The sequence below is a fragment of the Corvus kubaryi genome, unplaced genomic scaffold (genome assembly GCF_017639235.1).
Source record: "Corvus kubaryi isolate FWS band 111438036 unplaced genomic scaffold, C.kubaryi_AGA036_p1.0 74, whole genome shotgun sequence".
Classification (NCBI taxonomy): domain Eukaryota; kingdom Metazoa; phylum Chordata; class Aves; order Passeriformes; family Corvidae; genus Corvus; species Corvus kubaryi.
Window position 1 is genome coordinate 17,715,115 of NW_024582061.1, and position 19,930 is coordinate 17,735,044.

The 19,930-nt window shown below is 47.4% G+C and overlaps 1 protein-coding gene across 9 annotated transcripts; it reads right to left on the minus strand.

Moving 5' to 3' along the window:
* Positions 1 to 320: 320 nt before the first annotated feature.
* Positions 321 to 19,489, minus strand: NFAM1 (NFAT activating protein with ITAM motif 1). 9 transcript variants are annotated; one of them, XM_042050725.1, is made up of 7 exons: positions 19,186 to 19,489; positions 18,868 to 18,974; positions 13,258 to 13,596; positions 12,105 to 12,214; positions 9,528 to 9,626; positions 4,890 to 4,976; positions 321 to 2,274 (listed from the first exon to the last, which is right to left on the minus strand). In XM_042050725.1, the coding sequence occupies exons 2-7, from the start codon at positions 18,968 to 18,970 to the stop codon at positions 2,215 to 2,217; spliced, it is 798 nt and encodes a 265-aa protein (XP_041906659.1). In that variant the 5' UTR covers positions 18,971 to 18,974; positions 19,186 to 19,489; the 3' UTR covers positions 321 to 2,214. The 9 variants fall into 9 exon arrangements, with proteins under 9 accessions (XP_041906659.1, XP_041906657.1, XP_041906660.1 ...); XM_042050723.1 differs by having other exon boundaries at positions 18,868 to 18,979; XM_042050726.1 differs by having other exon boundaries at positions 19,136 to 19,489.
* Between the last annotated feature and the right edge of the window lie 441 nt (positions 19,490 to 19,930).

A 19,930-nucleotide genomic window follows, 5' to 3' on the forward strand; every position in this document is an offset into this window, starting at 1 on the left:
TGAAAATTTTTACTTTTTCACTTAATTGATCAAAACCTGGTGTGATTCTTCCAGTACTTTAGCACTGACTGTTCTAGAATAGCATTTTCCATTCCAAATACTGTTCTTTCTCTCATGTTTTATTTTAAACAGCTTCAGCTATTTAATATATAGAATTGTTCAGGCATAAATGTAAGAAACATGCTACTTAAAAAGGTAACAGAAACACAAGACAAATCAACTCACTGCAAAGAGAGATCCTTGCCAGGAAATTTCCAGTAGCACCCAGTATTTTTAGCATTTATAAAATTTAAAAAACAAAACACAAAACCTAAGCATCATTATTTTGAAAGTTTTTACTTTTCATCTAATCCACCAGCATCTGCTGAATATTTTATTGCCATACTGCAACATATTTATAATTCATCTCATCATTTCTTCAAATTTGCTAAGGAAAGGAATTGTTAAACCTCTACAATCCTCTGTAAATTCTTCTGTGAAAACAAATGTTTCCTGGTCATATTAGTAAAATCTAAAACTTTTTGCGTCAAAAATATTTATAATTGTTGTGATCACTTAACAAATTATAAATGGGTCTAATAAGCCATGCTGTCCATTCATTGCTTTTTCTGAAGTGAATTTCTCAGCACTGGGAAGAGAAAGAGCATTTTTCTGTGGTTAAAGAAAGTCCAAATTGCATGTTTGAAATCTCTTCTAATAAAAAGAGCAAAGCAATAAGCGGATTATCTCTTTAAACATAGTATAGGAAGGTTGGAGGCCCCGGAGACATTTTCCATAGCCTCTATCTCTGATACATAGCAACATTATCTTCAGCTAGAGAGGGTCCTATGACCCTGGAGCTCAATTTTAATTTGATCTTCTTCTTTAAAGAGGTTTCTACAATTCCTCTCAAGTTATGCTCCATATTCTTATTTTGGGTTGGTTTTGCTTGGTTGTTATTTCGTTGTTGTTGTTTTAAAATGAGATAAAACAGCCTCAGCTTTTTGATCCACTGTTTTGATCGTGTTATACGGATATTTAATGTAACTTCTTCCCTATCAGAACCAGAATATGCATCAGCACAAATGGTAGGCAAGTTCCAGCTGACAGGGGAGAAAGAATTTGGATAGAAAGTTCACTTCTAAGGCCTCCCTCCTCCTTTCCTCCAGTCATTCTAAGTTTCAGAACTGGTCTCCCTGGCCAATAATGTACGGTGGGGGAGTAAAAAAAGCGGCCAGCTGAAACAAAGGCAAACCTACTGGTTTTGGTGGGGCAGAGGTACCATGCCTGCTCCCACACAGGTTCGAAATCCCAAGTGATAACAACGGCCATTGCCAAGAAGAAAAGGAAACTGCAGAGCTCCACTTGGACTTCTGTGGGCTGGAACCTGGCCGCAGACCCGCCTGTTTTAGGAAGCCCTAGCAAGGGAGTTTCCTCACGTTCCCACCTCCTTGCTCCTCTTCCTTGTTCTGGAATGGGCACTGTCACCGAGACATGTTGTCAGAAAGGGATATTTTCTCTGTGTTCCTTTTCCCTGCCTTTATTTTTGTCAGTGCATCCAGTCCTCACCGTGTACTGCTGATATTGCTGAAGGGGAAGCATTTACTTGGAGGCACTGACTTGAGTCGCCCGAGTAAGGTCACAGCAGGCATCTGTGACTACTTGATGGGATTAGCAGATTATGAGAAAGTGTGTTTGCGGTGGCGTTCCTGAGAAAGAGAAAATAGACAGGTGGATGCTTGGATCTGGTTTAAACTATGCATGAAGTCCTGATGGCCATTTTGGCAAAGCCACAAGCACAGGATCAGATGGACGGCTGCAGGTCAGGATTGGAACATCAAGTCAGCAAGCAGAGAGGTCTCTGGACTGTCCTACCACTTGAAGAGGATTGAGAGTTAAGTATTTCAGCCGGGACAGGTGAGAGAAACCTTCACAGATTGCCCATTCCCAAGATAAGTGCTTGACAAAAGCAGCTTTTCTTTTGCATCAAACAGCTTTGCTGCAAAATAGCTTTGCTGCATCAATGCAGACTGAGCCCCGAGGGATTTTAACAGATACATTCTGTTGTTAATGAAGGGCAGTTTAGAAGGAGCCAGGGGTTCACAATCCCCTCGTGGTTGTGCTCTGAAGTCACTGTGGATCTCTGCATGTATCTGCATCTCATCTGGGATGTAAGAGAGTAGCTCTGCCATACAGAAAGATGTCTGGTCCACATAGGGTCAGATATCTTTCCTGTTAGATATTCTCATACAATGTATCAGAGGATTCTTCTAGAGTTTCTTGCTTCTTAGGTATCTGCAGAATGATGAAAAGAAGAAAAAAAAAAAAGGAGGAAAATTATTCAAAAGATGATTAATTAGCTCTTAATAAGCAGACACTGACGTTTGTTCTGTTAGAAATGGCTATAAGTGATCTGCTGAAACAGAAGTCACTACAGTGAGAAATGTTGCTCCACCAGAGACGAACGTGACTAATCCAGCCCAAGGGATAAAGATGCCTCCTTTACTAGTCACTCTTCCCCAAAAAAACTGTCAGACAGGGAGGGGAGGGAAAATTGGACTCAGTAAGAAAATAAATCACTTTGGATTCTGTGCAGGAGGAATTCCCTGACCTCCTCAATCCTGTTTCTTCAACAGTTGAGTCTATTCCTCACGACCGTTCCTTGTGTAGACAAGGCGCTGACAGACTGATATTTTAAGTGCTGTGTGGCACAGGCCTGCTGTAAGCAAGGTTACATAGCAAGCAGCTGAAAATGCCACCGGCTGAACTAAGCCCTACCTACACTAGCATTTTCTCTGTTGCCACCACCAAAGGGAAACACTACAAAAGTGCTGAGTGGAGGCACCTCCAAAGCATGCAGGATTAACCCCTTGCTATCCAAACGGGCCAACAGTCCAGAGTGACAGCATGCAAATGCTCTTTGCAAAGGCTTTCTGCCCTGCTTCCCTTTACAGCTCCCCCTCTAGGCGCAGCATCCCGCAGGAAGGGTTGGGCTGGGCCCTCTGAAGCAGTGTCAGCCATGCTTCAGCAATCTCAGCTCCCACTCACAGGCCAAACCCACTGATCCACAAGTCTCACTCTTAGGGAAAATTTCCTCTTATATTCTGGCAAAGACAGCTGGAGCACAAGTGTCTCAGGTGGTCACAGCCCAGGATGACTAAGGGAAGCTGATCAAGGTGCTTGCAACCATAGTGGATAGTGCAAATTCTCCAGTGCTGAGCTCATGGGATCCTGCCACTCACACTTCCCTTCCTTCAGACCAACACAAGAACTGAGGACACTTGGAGTTGTCTGCTCTCAGTGTGAGAGTTCATCGCAACCCCTCTTTGCTTTCTTCTCCTCTCTTTCTCCCATCTCTGCTTTGACCTTTACTCCACCCTGGCCAAGACTGCCAGCACCAGACCCATTCACACACAGATGCTCCTCTGCTGTTGCTTTGTTGCTGCTCTGTTTTACAGACCCTCTGTCCCTCCAAGCAGCAGTTGAATAGTGTGGGCCACACACAAGCAACTCAGCACAGCCCAGACAGCTCCCCGGTAGGGAAAAACCCCACACATACTTCATCTTACCATCCAGATTGAATAATTTCAAAGGGGGCAGCTGGTAAAGGTATACAGAAGAATAAACAGGATCAGAAAGAAGGACCCTATCCAACTAATTCAAAATGCAGCAAAACACAAATGCAGGGATGCTGTCTTTTCCTGTGCATCGTATAAGACGAGCCTATATAGAACAACCCATCCTTCCCCTAATAGTCAGGGACCTGCCACTGCTTTTGCTACCACCACCATGGTGGTGCCACAGCAGTAACTGCAGGAAGCCAGTGGCCATGGGACCAGACCATGTGGCAAGGAGCTCTGACACAAAGGGGGTTGCATTATTTTAGACCACCTTTTCCTAAAAGGCGGGAGTTGTGAAAACATCACGGACACTGGAAAATACTGTCCTTCATGAAAGAGAGGGATGGTACAACCAGGGGAGCTCTCTCCAATACAACATTAGTGGGAGGAAGCAGCAGACATTTTTCAGGAACATTTTCTAGCATTGGAAGACAATATATTTTTTAAGCAGATAAAAGGTCTGGAGAAGAAAAGAAAAATTAAGTTCTGAGGACAGGAAGGAAATGTTCCCTGGGGTGCCTGATGCAAGTTTTGTCCATATGAAACAGCTGATTCCTGCCAAAGACAGGGTAGAAGGCTGTATGGGCCCCTGATCTGCTTCATGTGGCCCCCACAATCAATTTACACCTGCATATTCCTAGCTGCCTCTATTTTCACTGTTAGTGAATTTAGTTCCTTGTCTCTCACTCACAATTCTCAGCTCAACAAGAAGATCCAAGTCCAAAACATACCCACACTGCCTTTTCTGAGCACAAGAGCTGACAGCAGAGATTGTATAAGCCCAGCCTCTGCTCAAACCATCTTAGCTTCTGCTACCATGAAATGACTCTCAGGTTCTTAATGCTGATGAGAGGAAAGTTGTGTTCAGGATCTGCTGCTGGTGCACAGATTCCTTCAGCCCAGAGGATGTCTCAGCTACCTAAATAATCTGGCAAGGCCAATAATGGGACCAGCACCTGTCCAACTCTTCATGAACGCCCGTCTTGTTCAGAGGGAGCAGTGATCGCAAACCCCTCAATGCCTTTCAGCATTTGTCATGCAGCAAAACATCTGCACAAAACCATGAGTGCCAGAACCGGTAGAGCTGCAGGAGCCAGGGTGCTGCTGGAAGAGGGAAGATAGGCTACGTGTGCAGCCCAGCTGGTGAGTGCATGCCACGTTCCGTTTTCCCCTTTTGGTGGGACTGGAGACACACTTACTGCCCGCTAGGTCATGGGATTGTGTGGGGTTTCTTTTCCCCTGTTCCCAGGGCATATAGGAACTTTCCAAAAACACAGCCCTGGCCCTTACCTTCCCTGGAGGATTCTTTCTGTGTGATGGGTTGTTTGTGTCGTTCTCGAGGCTAGAATAGACATCAACTTGCTGCACATCCAGGCTCTGCACAGAGAAGAGAGAAGAAAGTAGGGGTCAAATAAAACACTCAGGTTTAAGCCAACTAATTACCGCCTGGGTTGTCCCCCTATCTCATGCCTGATGTTTTTTAGGAATCCCTGCCATCTCCAAAATTTTGAAGTTCCCGAGCTTAACCTAGGCAAACAGAAAATCCTTTTCTCCTGAAATCCCTGGAATGCAGCTGCATCACCTTTTTTCAGACTTACAGAGACAGGCTTTGATGTTACCTACCCTGTGTAAGGCAGTGGAGAAGAATGCCAATGCCCCTGCCTCCCTCTGCTCCAAAATTGTCCCAGAATGCAGAATAAAGACCCCTTTGCCACATGGAACAACGTTGTGCACCAGAGGGACCACAGGTAAGGGGCGGTGCTCTGCATAGCCCAAGCCTGTTTAGGTGCCTGACAACCACAAGCTCTCGTTCATGATTATTTTGGGGACACACAGGTGAGAAAACAGGAGAGGCTGGGGGTCCTGAAGCACAGACGCTGTTGAAAATGAACTCCATTTCTGTTTATTGTCTGTTGGGGGTTTTTTCCCAAGCCAGAACTCTCCTTGCTTCTTTGAGTGAGCAAAGAATAATAAAAGAAATCCATATGCTCCCAGGCCCTCAAACATTACCATGGTCCCACACAGCTACACAAACACACACGCCCTGCATGCATATGCACCCATTGTCCCCCAGGTAGTTGTGTCACAGGAGATGCATGTCAGTTTGAGTGATATTCCAGATCTGCCTGAAGGATCAAACATAACAATCAGGAGGACTTTTCCATGTGTGTTTCAAGGATGACAGCAGGTTGCCAAGGTGGCTGTTTCTCTGGCAACAGGAAGATGGGAGGAGCTCCGGCTGCAAGAGGGGCAGATGGTATTAGTAGCAAGAGCAAGCTGCCCTGTAATGCAGTGAGAAGGATGAGCAAAACATGGAGGCTTCATTGGGGGCTGCCAATCACTTGAACCCTCACTATTTCATCCGGAGTTGCAAACACTCAGCATCTTTAAGGATCGTGGCTAGCAGGACAGTGCTTTGAACAGGACCAGAGGGTAGAGAAGCAGCACTGGGGAGTGGGCCTTGGAATAAACAGGCAGTCAGACATGAGTTTGCCACAGTGAATGGGGCACCACACGGCTCTCACATTCCCACTGCTACTCATCTGTCTGCTTCCTGCTCCCAAAAACCTCGTTTGCCTACTCAGACATCCCCACTATTTGCATGCGCACATATGCACACAGAAAATTCTATTTCCCCTCCTCATTTTCAATTCTCTTTGTGATGCTCACAGTGAGGACCTCATCTTATGTGCTGAGTTTCCAGAAGCCTGGCTCCATGTCCCCTTGGCAGGACAGGCAGCCTCTGTCTCTACTCCAGTCTGAAGCCACTTGCAAGCAAGGAGGTGTTTAATCCCCCAAAAAAGATTCCTTTCCCTCCATAAGCCTTCTTCCCATGGAGGCTGTTAACAATGCTGGTCCTTTTCAGCCAGTTGGAGAGCTGGTGTCTCCAACCAACATTTGCAAGTTAATTACTTTTACTTGGTCACTGATCACCTGCGAGTGTTACAGTGGAGGCACACAGGCCACTCTCCTCCCTGCTGACAGATGCTTTCCTATCCCTGAGCAGCCTCCTGTCTCCCTCACACCTGGAAAAGCTCCTGTGCTCTGGAACCTGACTGCAGCTGCACTGCAGGAGTTCTGTTTGCTGCTCAAAAAAGCTTGTTTGAAGTGTAAAGCAGATGAAGCCAGTCCCTCAGATTGTTATTTCCAAGCTGCTCATTAACTAAGCAGCTAAGCTGGAAGTCAGAGGATATACAGGTTTGGTTCCGGGCAGTGCAGTAAGGTAGAGCTACTCTACGGCTGCAGGACAGAGAGGTCAAGGAGGTCAAGGAAGGCGCTATAGAGAAAACAAAGTGCATTTGTAATAAGCTGCCCCCTTATTATCAGGCCTTTTGCTACGTTGTATGCTTTTCACTGCATACAGCCACCCCCAGGGACCACAAGGTAAACAGTGGCACCTGGAAGAGCCACTGGGGAAGGTATTTTCTCCCAGGAATGTTCAGCAGGACAGCTTTGCAGAAGGTGTGTTAGGACCCTTCCCACACCAGGGATGAGCCCAGCTACCATGTGGGATAACACAGAGTATTTAATGAGCTGTGCCAGGCAGTTCCAACAGCATCTGTTACTTTGATGTCCAGTGCTGCCTCCTCTTGCTTCTGCTCCCAGCTTCAGGCCTGCAAGGACACTGTGGTTCCCTGACCTGATTTTTCTCCAGACTCCAGCCTCTTGCTTTCCCACACAGATAGCACAGCTGGCATGTGCTGGCCTCCTGTCCAGTCCCCTGATCTCTGACCTCCTTTACCTCATCACTGGGAGTTACTTCTCACTTGTCCTTCCTTTTTTTTCCTTGCCTTAGATTACCCCAATGCTGAGCACAGATTTTTTCCCTTCCCATGCATTAAGCACTGAGTTCAACACCCACCAGTAGATTTTCACAACTCACCTAGTTTCAGTTTGCAGGGCTGGGTTTAGACCATGCAGAGCCCCAACAAAATTTAGCAGTGGGGCACCAGAGTTACCATTCTAAGGAAATCAGGTTTGTCAATTTTCTATTCCCTTTGCCTGTCCTGAGGGCCCATCCAATGCAGGTTTCCATCCCAGGGCTCTCACCCCCTACCCATTATGCCCTGCAGGGCTGTGCTCACTGCTCTCACAGCCCTGCTCTCACCATGTGCCTTGTCTGGAGCAGGAGTTGCTGCTTCAAGCCCCCCCCCCCCACTGCAGCAGCTGCTCCTCAATAGAGGAAACTGCAGTGGGCAGACTCATACCCCCCAGCACGCAGGAGATGGTCCCAGCTGCTTGCAGCCCTGCCAAAGAGGGCCAAGCCACCTGCCCCACACACCGGGCTGGCCAGGAGCCCTGCACAGCTGGTGTGTGGTTAACAGGCTTCGCAGGAAGGCTGGTTGGGCCAGGTCCATAGGGCTCCCGCAAGCACAGGGGCCCAGCCAGCTCCTGGGATTGCCTGTGCCTAAGGCTGGCTCTGCTGGCTTGCTATATTAGCCTTAGTGGAGCCTGAACAGAACAGCATGATGAAACATGTAATTAAGATGGAGCTAAGGATGCATGACGAGGCCGACTGAGCGAGAAATGGATTTGATTTTTTTTTGTCTCCTTGCAGAAATCATCTACTTCAGCAGGAAACTACCCATTCGGATTTTTATAAGCCTGAATTAAAAAGAAATTACTTGATACAAATGAAAAGGTTTATAACCTGCAACCTCCTTTACCCAAAGCATTGCCTTTTGCCCAGAACAAACATATCACATACAATACTATCTTTTAAACTGCTAGTCCAAAAATTAAAGGGCCACAAAATGGTGCCCCCTCACCCCCCCACAGTGAGAATGAGAAGGGGCAGGCCCATCCTCTTGTAGATAACTGCCCCCGATCAGGTCTCCTGCCTCCCTGGCAGAGCTTTCCTCCTCTCTGTAGTACATTCTCCAGAGCTTTGCTTTGTTTAGTTTAAATGATTAATGCAGCAGAGCTCACAGGTTTTCCTTGGAGAGACTTTTCCAGCCCTTATAGACCTCACAGACAGAAAGGTTTCCTAATATTCAGGCAACATCCTTCTCTACTCACTTTCATTTTATTCTTCCTTGTTGGTCCTACAGATCACAAGCAAAAAAAAAAAAAAAACAAACCCTTCCCTTCTTAGTGGAGCAGCCATCCCATGGGAGTAAAAGGAGAAAAAGAAATCCATTTAAAATGGAGCTGGACAGGTTATAAATGGGATTAGGAGTCATGGTTACTTGAGGTAGCTGAGGTCTAGGCCTGACATTTCAGGGGAGCCACTTCAATCCTACTACCTATGACACTGCAGCTACTGGGCTCGAGGAGTGGGAGCAGTTAGCCATTCCTCAGGTTGGGAAATGGAAAAGGAGTTCCTATGCAATGAAAAGGGAAATGCTTAGAAAAAGAAACTCCCTTTACTTTCTTCTTGCCCATCTCCCCCTGCTAGCTAGTGTGCCTACTCAGGACTGCAGTGGACTGTGACACAGGCACCAGTGAAGGTGCCACAGCAGAAATTCAAAACAGCTGGGTGTTGTTCAGGGGAGCACACCTCTCTGCCCCTTTCCTGAGCCATCATTCTCCAGTTGGGAAGGGCATGTCCTTGAGACACTCTGCAGTACAAAGTGGGGCTGAAGAGTCCCTCTCCTTCTCGACTTTCGGAGACCCTTCTACCTCTTCCACTAGGACCCCTCTCTGGCCTCACACTTGATGCTTTGTGCTGCTGGCAGAGAGAAGGCTGCTGCTCAGCAGGGCATGGGGCAAGGCTCGGGCACTGGGGAGGCCATGACTAGGACCGGAATGAAGACACACCCAGTCCTGAGAAAAGCTAAGCAGGGCAAGGTCACTAAGACCAGGATGGTATGAGGGTATTGCTTATGTTTCACATCATGATACTGGCATTGTCTGTACCATAGCAGGGAAAGGAAGGGTTGTACCACGATGTGGACAGAAGGGATGAAGGGTGATCCTGGTACTCACATCATAAACAGGAGGTGGTGATGGTGGGCTGGCTGAAGGGAGCTGCGTTTCCACCTTCTGTCTCAGGATATTTGACTGGTTCCTTCTAGGGCACAACACCTGCACAGCACAAGACACCAAATAACACACTTGGAGAAAACCGTATCTCCCCAAAGCTAAAATGAACACCAATGTCATATCAAAGCCAGCTGTTTGCACATCTCCTGAATGCTTCCACAGGAAAGAGTGCTGGGAGTGTCTGCACAACAGGTGCTGGTTACTTTCCGCACCGCAGGGTTAAGTGTAGAGTCCAGTGACTTACACTGGAGCAGTGGAAAGGAGAACTGGGCTCTGTGTGTACATATCAAGCACTTTCACCACTGAAACCTTACTGGAAGGGTTTAAGTATTTAACAGCATAGAACAATTCTATGGGACAGGGAGTGAAGCAGGGCCTTGGTCCTAGAGCAGAGAGGAATTTCAGAGAGGCAAAATGCAATTACTTTTATCAGCATTTGGTAAGGAAGCTTTTCCTAATACACAGAGTCTACAGAAGAGCACCCGATAATCATTAATGGTGACATATAGTCAGTGATACATTAATGCACAAGTCCAGCACGGAGCTGAAGGAAGAAGGTCCCTGCGTCTGAAATGTTTCTTGCATCAGATGAGTTCTCCTTGAACACATTCCATTCACACACAGAGAAGGGTTAGCCCTGCTCAGCAAGCAAGAGAAGAGGCAGAAAAGGCAGAAGGCTTTGCTAAGTATCTCTGTTCTAATTCAGAAAGAAGTGGGATGATTATATTCACATCACATGAATACGACAAACTGCTTTCCAGTCCATTAGTAACTAAGGAGGATGCTAAATAGCTTCTCTTAAAGATAAACATTTTTAAACCAGCAGGTCTGAGCAAGCTGTGGTGAGAAATATGGGCTGTGTTCTGCAGGAGGGCAAATGTAATGACTGCAAAATCTCTTCAGACCCCAAGGAAAGGCCGTAAGTCTGAGATTTGCTGGCCCACCTCAAAACCTAGAGATGCCAGTTGGTGAGTCATGACAGTGCCTCCCCTCCTCATCCCCACAGAGACACTGTCAAGGCAAACAGAGATGGGGGCCTGTCTTCAGCTAACTCCCTTTGCCTCTTACACTCCTTCCCCTGCATCAGACTGCCTGCAAGGTAAGTCTTGTGAGATTAGCTGGGCTGCCAACTGCTGCCATTCTGTTTTCAACCTCATGATCTCTGTGTGTGCTGAAGCCTGATGCTCCTTGGAGCTGAAGGACTGTACACACAGCACAGCCTCCACATAAAAATGCATGCAGAGAGTCTGCTGTTGTGGTGGCAGAGAGCAGCTTGGAGTTACGGGGTGTACTCTACCTAGAAAACAACAATCCCAAATTCCATTCTAAAAGATGTAAGGCTATTATTAAGCCAGACTTGAGATCTCTGGAAGAATGCAGATGATGCTAGTTGAACACCTGAGGGTGGCAGTATTAGAAGCAGTAGGCTTTTGCCAAACAAGAGGGATTCCAATATCACGACTCCAGAGGTTTTTCCACAGGGCCCATCTCATCCAGATCTTCCAGTTCTGCTTTTGGCTTTTCTTCTCCCACTCTCCAAATCCTTTCTTCCCCACTCCTGGCACCCCCTTTGCCCTCAGCTTCCCAGCTTGCACTTCCTTACCCAGCTGGTCCCAACCTGGGACACTAGTCTGCTCACCCAAGGGGCTCTGTCAATCCAGTCTGAAGATCCTCCTAGTGTTTTCTCACTCCAGATTCCAGCCCCAGTTTCCCCCCAAGGCTCATTCTTCCAGCCTCACAGAATCACTGCTGATGGAAGGTGTCCCTGGGGATCGTATAGTCCGATCTTTCTCCCTCCCTCTTCTTTTTTTCCCCAGTTACTTGTAATTTCCACACAGGCTTCCTTGAGATTCTTGTTCTGACCTTCCCCTCTCACTCTGTCTCTTAATGTTTTCTCTGTCAAACAGATGCCCAAGGCTTTGGCCCCCATCCCCATCACACTGCAGATTTTTTCTTCTATGGTGCCCGAGCTCAGGAATGCAGCTGCAGGCTCCTTGAAACAGAGCAACCTCCATCTTGAAAGAGGATTAGAAATAGGGAAATTCCTGCCATCAGGCTTGTAACAGACTTGCTTGGGTGCACAGGACATTACTCGTCTAACTGGCCCCTTCACAGGGGTTTTAGACAGCTGAACTGGTAAACTGACAGAAGCCGTGACTGAGTATGCACAAACGGCAATTCTCCAAAATCCCATCACAAGGCTACATCTCCTTGAATATTCTCAGGGCCAGCACACCGCTAGTGTGACTTCTTGCCCTGTGTCAAATCCTTGCTCTAAAGCAGAGCATGCTGTAGTCAAAATGATTGCCAGAATTTCTTTAATGGACAAATCACTTACTCGTTTTAGTCTTTCCTGTAATCTTTTCTTCTCAGAAAAACTGCACTTAAGAAAATAAACTGGATCAGACACCCAGCATGGAAAATTTCGGCATGGGGACTTCCAATTCAGCCAAGTTAGAAGCAAATGGAATTAATTCCTAGAATGGGTCAGGTATTGCTTTTCATTTGGTTATTACTTGCCTTTCTTTTCCACAGAAGCAGAGCTGTTGCGGTGATGCTCAATACAGCAAGAAGAACAGTAAGGGTAACGAGGATTTCCCACCCATAAGAGGTATTTATGTACCCTGTATCTGTAAGAAAGAAGGAAAAAGGTTCATAGTGTGAGTGGAAGTTACAACCCTGCTGTATTTTTAAGCCTGGAAAGAAAGAACCTTGAGAAAACAAAAATACAGGAGCGCAGAATATGGTGGCAGAAACACACACACCCTTCAAAATGTACTCTGATTGAACAGAGAGCAGGGTGCAGCTGCAAAATCACACAGAAGGCACAGGGTATAAGCAGCTCCACTTCACAGAGGAAGGTGACATAACTATGAGAGCCAAGAAATTTGGTAGATAGAGGCTGGCAAAGGTCTTTTGTGATAGGAGCAGAAAGATGGTGGAAAGCACACAGGCCACATGAACTGAGAGGGTGGGTACTGTAGGCATCCTCTGACCAGTACAGCAAAGCTACTTCGTCACGCCTCTTTGCATTTACATTAACAAGTCCTTCATATCCAACAGTCAGTAATGCACATCCAGCCAGTCAGCAGCATGCACATCCTTATCACTTTCCTTTAACATTCCTCTTATGTTGCATCAAGCTTTCCCTTGCTTTCCAGGGTGCTCATTAACAGGCCAACCAACTCCTTGTACCAAATGGAAAAGAGGGAGGCATGTCGGTGAGTGCATAACCTGTTCGGGAGGCCCTAAAAGTGAGCAGGCTGAACCTGTACACATGATTAGAGCAAGCACCCTAATGACTGACCTTATCAGCGGCCTCTGTCACACTGCTGAAGGACAAACTGCACTGTCTCCTGAACACTGACACCTAAAAGCACCATCTGACCAGTGCCCAGGCTCCCTGGATAGATCCTGACTCCCAGGAGGCTGTGGAAGGGCATATATAAATTACTGCATCTTCAGGTCCTCATCTGTGCATTGGGACAGCAGCACAGGTCACCTGTGCCAAGTGCACTCAACCCTGATGGCAGTGACTATTGGGCATAAAGCATTATTCGTACCTGACTTCATAGCATGTTTGGGTAGAAAAAGAAGAACAAAGATCAGGTTTGCACAGCCAGATCCAGCTGATTTTTAACCTCCTGCCCTTCCTTTCTGGTTGGTCACTTACCTCTAGCAAGGACAAACACTCCCTTTCCCGTTTTTTGGATATCATTCCATACGACCTCGCAGTAGTACGTGCCAGTAGAAGAGGTGTTTTCAAGCGGCATGATTCTGTAGTCGTAAGATAAGGCAGCAGTCTTATTTTCTTCTCCAGAAGGAATGGCTACATTTTCCTGCCTACTATAGATAGATGTCTTCTGATCCAGTGAATTAATCCAGTAATAGAAGATTGAAAATCTGGTGTATTTCGGCATGTAAGGGAAGATGACTTTGCAGGGGATGGATATTCCTTCCTTGAGCAGGGCAACCTGGATTGGAGGTTTCTGCTGTACATCGACATTTCCCCCTGTAAGGGTAATAATTGTTAGCAGTCACCTAACCTCACTTTCAGTGAGGAGAGGACAGCTGCCCCAAAGACAGGATCACACTGAAAATAACCATACACCAGGAAGCACGCCCATAGCATACAGTGTTGGCCCTTGTCAGAAGCTGAGTGATTCAGAGCACGTGCCCTGTGTGATCTGCCACATCTCTTGGGTAATTGCTGTCTGATCCATGATAGCCTGCTGCATTCACAGGCTTCCCCTTTTCTCTTGTGAGTCCCTCCATACAACGCCAGCATGCAGAAAGACAGGAAATGAAGCAGGAAGTGAACTGATTTTTGCAGTGGTGTATGAACGTATTTACAGAAGGCAAATAGAAAGTGATTTTCCAAGATAAATGCTAGCCGGACATCTCCTGAAACTGCCAAGGTATAAACCCTGCTTGGGAATCCATGTGTGGCTGTGTGATGGCTCTGTGGCAGTGAAGGTGTTGTACGCAAGCAGGTGTTATCAGTGGGACTGGGTATTTCTGAAAGGCAAGTGAGGAAGGAAATTGCATATTCCGTATAGGGGTCAGCACCAGGGCCATGAGAAATAGGCCACAACTTCATCACTCCAAACCTTTGCTGCTCTAAAATGGAACCAAAGTGCAAGCCTCGAAACAGGAACTATCTGCAGATGACTGCAGATCTTAACTATTTATACATGACAGTATCTTAGGCAGAGATGAGAGAGCATGCCCTTCATGTGTTTCCTCCTAATACATACAAGGTAGTTTAAAGTGATTATCACTGTAACTCAGTAGACAATGATGGGGAACTATACCACAGTTCACTCCCTCTTTTGTTTAATAAAAAGGGAAAAAACCTAAGGATAAGCCACAGGCTAGTACGGAGACTGGGGTACAGGACTTCTTTGGCTTCCCAGCCAAATCTGGGTTCAGTATCAGGCAGTCTCCAGATCTATTTGTTTGTCAGCTGATATAACACCACATACAAAGCACCTTAAGAAGAGGCTCTTTGAGAAAGGGAACTGGAAACTTACACGCAAGTCTTCTCACAAAATAAAGGATTCTTTCAGAGACATGAAAAGAGAAGAGGGAAAAAAGGGTAGAGAGAGAAAATAGGGGATGGGCAGGCTTTTCCATTCATGCTTTTGATGGGATTCCCTGGAGTTCTGCATCTATGAACAGGCTCATAACAAGGTACTAAAGCTGTCCCAGAGCACAGCCAGGCTTGCTTTCCTGTCATCATGGACTAACGCTGCATCACAACAGCAGCGTCACCTCAGCACAGCAGGAGCTGGCATTGGGAAAGGCAACTCAGACTTAGCGCTGCCGAATGCTGAGCACTGAGGACGCGTGGTGGGGGGGCAACAATGGAGAGAGGGCACAGACACTGCCCAGAAAGAACTGTTGGGAAGTACCATCTGTTAAGGAAAATTCTCTACAGATCACATAGCCAGAGACAACAGCCTGACAGTAAGGAAGAGCTTAGGTTACAACACCAGATAAAGGTTCTTGGCTGTAAAAGCAACTGAGATACAGTACAGTCTCAGGGACATGCTCAGTCCTGTATACATTAGTTACACTATAATGGAAAGGGGGTAACAAAATCCTACAGACACTGTGGGAGTGATAACCCAAGCAGTTTATTCTGGGTCATATTTTTCAAAATCATTCATCATCCTTCTCCTCATCTCTACATAACAGAACACATGTGAATATAGTTTCTATGTAAGACACGGCTAAGCAGTACTGTAACAAAAGAAAGATCCATCTTCTTGCATTATCCCAGAAGCCACTAGCTTGAGAAGAACATACCAAGGAAAAAGGCAAACCATTTTATTTAGGTTATCTAACCCCTCTCCCACATTCCCCCTTTCTTGAGGATTCACTCTCTTAGCTTTGAAATGCTTAAAAGACAGAAATAGCAGAGTGCAAATTCCTAGAGGGGATCTCTGGAAATTAGCAAAAGATAGCAGCTGGAAATGCTCTAATATGAAAAAACATGAGAGTAAACAAAAGGAATTAAAAAGAAAATATTTGTTTACCTCCACACTGAAGCAACCAAAGAAACAGGAAGATGACTTTTAGATTAGGGGCCATGATGGGGGTCAAAGGCTGTAAGAAAGCAACCAGACACAAAGATCCAAGCAAAGGAGATGGGGGTTTGTCAGGTATTTTCACGCCCAGGCAGCTGGTTGATCCCCTCCTGTTTGTGAAGGGACAGGCGGGATGTACACACACTGCATTTGGCAAGCAGTTCCTGGCAGATCCAAGCTCTTCTGCTTTTTGGTCGGGCTCCTCCCCACACCAGGGTTGATTTCTCTGTATTGCAATGATGATGTTAGACCTACCAGTGGGTGTCCAAAGATTAGACCGCAAGCACTTTAACACACAGAGCTTTGCCTCCTGATGACTGTAAAATATCGCATGCATTTGAAGCAAACTTTGTCACCTTCCACAGTGACATGAAGACTCAAGTGTGGGATCACCTGTTTTGCCTTCAACACAGAAAACCAGTACACACATAAGTAGTCAGTACAGAGCAATGGCTCTACTGTACCCCTGACTCCACAAAATGTCCTTCCACAGCCAACTTCTCCACTAGGTCGCTTCAGAAGAAGCCACTCGTATTCACAGAGTGAGAACAACCAGACAGTGAATTCGTCCTGAACAGCTGGGCTGTTTCAGATCCACACCATGCTGGCTCTGAATCAGCTTCGCAATGCAGGCAAGCTTTAAGTAATCTATTGTAGGCAAATCTAAGGAGAGTCCTTTGAAGAACAAAAACCACGTTTTGTGGGAGGCTCCTGCCGCCTATACTCACGAAGAGTCTTTGATTTTCAATGAACGCTTGTTTTTTGAGCTAAGACATCTGCAATGCAACAGCTGAGCAGCATCTGACTCATAAAAACACCCGTGGCTGAGAGGTCTTCACTTCTCCTTAGGCAGCTTCCTCCTTTCACACTTCTTGTGAGACAACTGTACTGTCCACAAGAAAGCACTTTGCTGCAACTTCAAGGGTGCCCACTCACATGGGGTGCTGTGCTGCAGAGACTGGTGAGGCATGGCCATGTGGGGAAAGACCTAAGGCAGCAGATGAGCCTGTAAGCTTCATGGATTCAAAAGCCCTATCAGTTGTTTTATCCCTCCAGACTTTGTCAGGAACAAGGTTTACTTCAAACAACCTTTGGTTTACAGCATTTTTCCTCTTGTTCAGCCTGGGACAGGCTCCTGGAGGAAGGGGTCTTGACACAGGGGGAGGCATGCAGCTGTGGCCACTGCAGCCCTGAGCCCAGGGATGGCACCAGTACCTTGCTGAGACCCCTGACAGATGGGGAGGGGAGCAAGTGGCTTTGTGTGGCTCTGCAAGGCTGGTACAGCAGCTGCACTCCTCCAGGGAAGGTTTAGGTCAGATTACCCAAAACCAACTCCTCTCCCCAAGACATGCTGATGTGAGCTGCACAGGGCTGGTCTCAGCTAGAAATCACTCCTCACAGGTCTTAATGCTGAGCAGCAAGGACAATCAAAAGCACTAACAAGACACTTGGGGCCCACTTGGTATTTAAGATTTGGAGGCACAGATCAGGCAGCTGTGGCTCAGGGGTCACAACAGTGTTTGAAAGCATTTCTCAGGTCTGAACCACATCTCAAGGTAGTTGGGGCAGGGAGGGAGAAGGGAGCAGAGGCTCACTACCCTCCTGTGGAAAAACTCTGCTGAACAGTGAGGGCTTCCTCGGCTCTTATATCATGCTCATCCCCATGGTAGCACACAGCTTTGCAATTGCCAGTATTGATGTATTTCTAGAGGACAGAACATGCTGCTCCTGCCAGTGATGTGTTTTAACTGTTATCAGCATTTATCTGCTTCAGGAATTCAGAGTGATAAGTGGATTAAGTGCGGTAGGTTTGTAGGGCTGCTAGGTCAACATCGTCCTTCTGTCCTTTCTGTTCTCTTCCTATAAACATCCCTGTTGCCACTCGAAATGCCAAGTCCTAGAAATATCGTGTCTGGAATTAAAAAAAAAAAAAAATCTAGCATTTCAAAAGAGATCACACATAAGACTCAGCTGTGGGATTAAAGGCACAGCCAGGCCAGAAATACATTCACTGCTGGGATTTGCTATGGTAGAGCTCACTGAAAAGAAATGGCTTTGAAACGACTACCCAGCAGCTATTAACTGCGAGACAGGATGACATTCTGTTCCTTAGAGCCTGAAGGGAGCCTGAATCTTTGAATGTTAAATTCTAATTCAATTTGGTCTGGGGATTCTGAACTGAGTTTTAACCCTGGAGACATAAATGGGAGGAAGATGAGGAAAAGCTGGGGAGTTGCTATTACCAGCCTGTAGCAGGACTGAGCTGATTGCCCCAAAACTTAGGTAGAACTCACCAGGATACCTGTGCCAAAGGAAATAAATTACAAAGCTCCAAAGGAATAAGTCATTGTACGACCTTCACTCATGCATTATACAGTACATTGGTGCATGTGAGCCAGTCCCTGCAGCATGATGAGGAGGGAACTGCCTGGCCAGTTGTAACCCCACCACAGCACCGGCTGGCCAGGATCTGTATAGCTCGGTCCTTCCTTTGATGCAGCGAATGCTGACACTTCCTGAAATTAAATACAGGATTGAGGTAGATTCAAACCAGTTTCTGTCTGTAGCTGAAAAGCGGCTATTAATTTCACTCAAGCACTTTTAAAAGCCCACAATAGCGGCCAGCACTCCCAACAGTGAGGAAAAGCATGTTGTTCTGGCATGCACGAACAACGAGTTTGGGCAAGTGCTGCACCTACCAGAAGTGCCTGTTCACAGCTGCATCCAATGTACACCCACAAGTAAAAGCGCACACACACACACACACAAGCCCACACATGCCCCCACAGCCAACTCCAGGGAAAGCACTAATTCAAACAAAAAGGCTGCTGCTAGCCAAAGCAAAAGCAATGCTGCAGAGACCACAACAAAGCCTTTTTATTGCTGGAGCATTTAACACCGCAACCATCCAAAAGAGAAACACCACTTGGCACACAGAAGAGCTGCAGCAACTCAACGAGCCTGATTGCACAGAGCGTTTCAGAGCATTCCCCAGCACGGCAGCTCTGGATTTGCTGCCTTGTCAGAGACCAGCTCAAACCCCCGTCGCTGGAAAGCCAGCCAGCGGCAACATGTGCACCTCTGAGGATTCACAATCTCTTTGACTCCTCTAACCCCAGACTCCACGGAGTACAGTTTCCCTCCGTCTGGCGGCAGGAGTGATAGCAGAGCAAGCGTGAGCAGGGCCGTACCTCTGCCAGCATTTTTACCACTGTTGTGTGTCGAGTGCCTCTCAGCAGGGCTGGATGATGCTGAAGTGAAAGCTGCCAATGCCCTCGCTACGTTTCTAACCATCGAACTGCTCTAGGGAAGAGAATGATCAGTGACTTAATGGGAAAACAGAAAATTAGAGGTGTTGACACCCCCGTGGGGAAGGGAGGGGACACTTCTCTAATTCTCTTTCACCAGCAAAACAAGTCTGCCTCAGAAATCACCCACTCCTGCTTTTTCTCTATTCACCTGCTGGAAAGATTCCCAGGGACTAAGTTACCACCACAGGCCTGACGTACTCTCAGGGCCGTGCCTCAGCCTCGCGGTGCTCCCAACCGTTGTCCTTCATAGGTTCCTTGTGTGGCAAGCTGTGGCCAGCGGGAATTTGCCTGGCAGGACAGCTTTGCCAATTCAGAGTGACACCTTCCAGAAGAAAATCCACCTGGCCGGGCCCGGGGCTGACGCAAGGGCAGAGCAGGCCATGTTAGGTCCGCCTGACCCAGGGGTTTAAATCTTCCTCCGGGCAGCCCGCCCCCGCCCCCGCGGGAGGCTGAGCCGCGGACACCGAGCCCCGGTCCGGCCATGCCGCGGTGCCGGGGCGGGCGGGGGGGGACGGCAGCCGCTCCCGCCGACCCGCGCCCTCGCCCACAAGATGGCGCCGCCGCCCCGGCCGCCCCCTCCCTCCCTCCTTCCCGCACCCGCCCACCCACCACGGGCCCAGGGCACCGGGGGACCAGAGGAGCTGCGACCCTGGAGAAAACGAGCATGACTAGGATCCACTTAAGGCAAAATTAATGCTAATTAACCGTAATCAACAGCTCGAGGAACAACTTTTACTCGGCAAGCTGCAGATACTGCAGCCGCAGTTCGCCCGTCAGGCAGCAGCAGCAGAAGACGGCGTGTAGAAAAGGAAAATGAACCTGTCTGCCGTGGGTGTAACCCATCCCCGCTGTGTCCTGCTCTCGTCGCCCCTCTCTGCTGCCAGAGGTCACTCTCCCCGCAGCAGCCCAGCCCAGTCACCCCACATACACCTCTTGCCCCACC

Bases quoted from the DNA above. Each gene is read 5' to 3' on its own strand.
- NFAM1 (XM_042050721.1), bottom strand. From the start codon at position 16,013: ATGCATGCGATATTTTACAGTCATCAGGAGGCAAAGCTCTGTGTGTTA. The intron at 9,627-12,104 runs GCAAGTAATAAC...TGTGCTGTGCAG, and splicing joins TGCTTCTGTGGAAAAGAAAG to GTGTTGTGCCCTAGAAGGAA. The intron at 4,977-9,527 runs GTGAGTACCAGG...TTCTCTGTGCAG, and splicing joins CACCACCTCCTGTTTATGAT to AGCCTGGATGTGCAGCAAGT.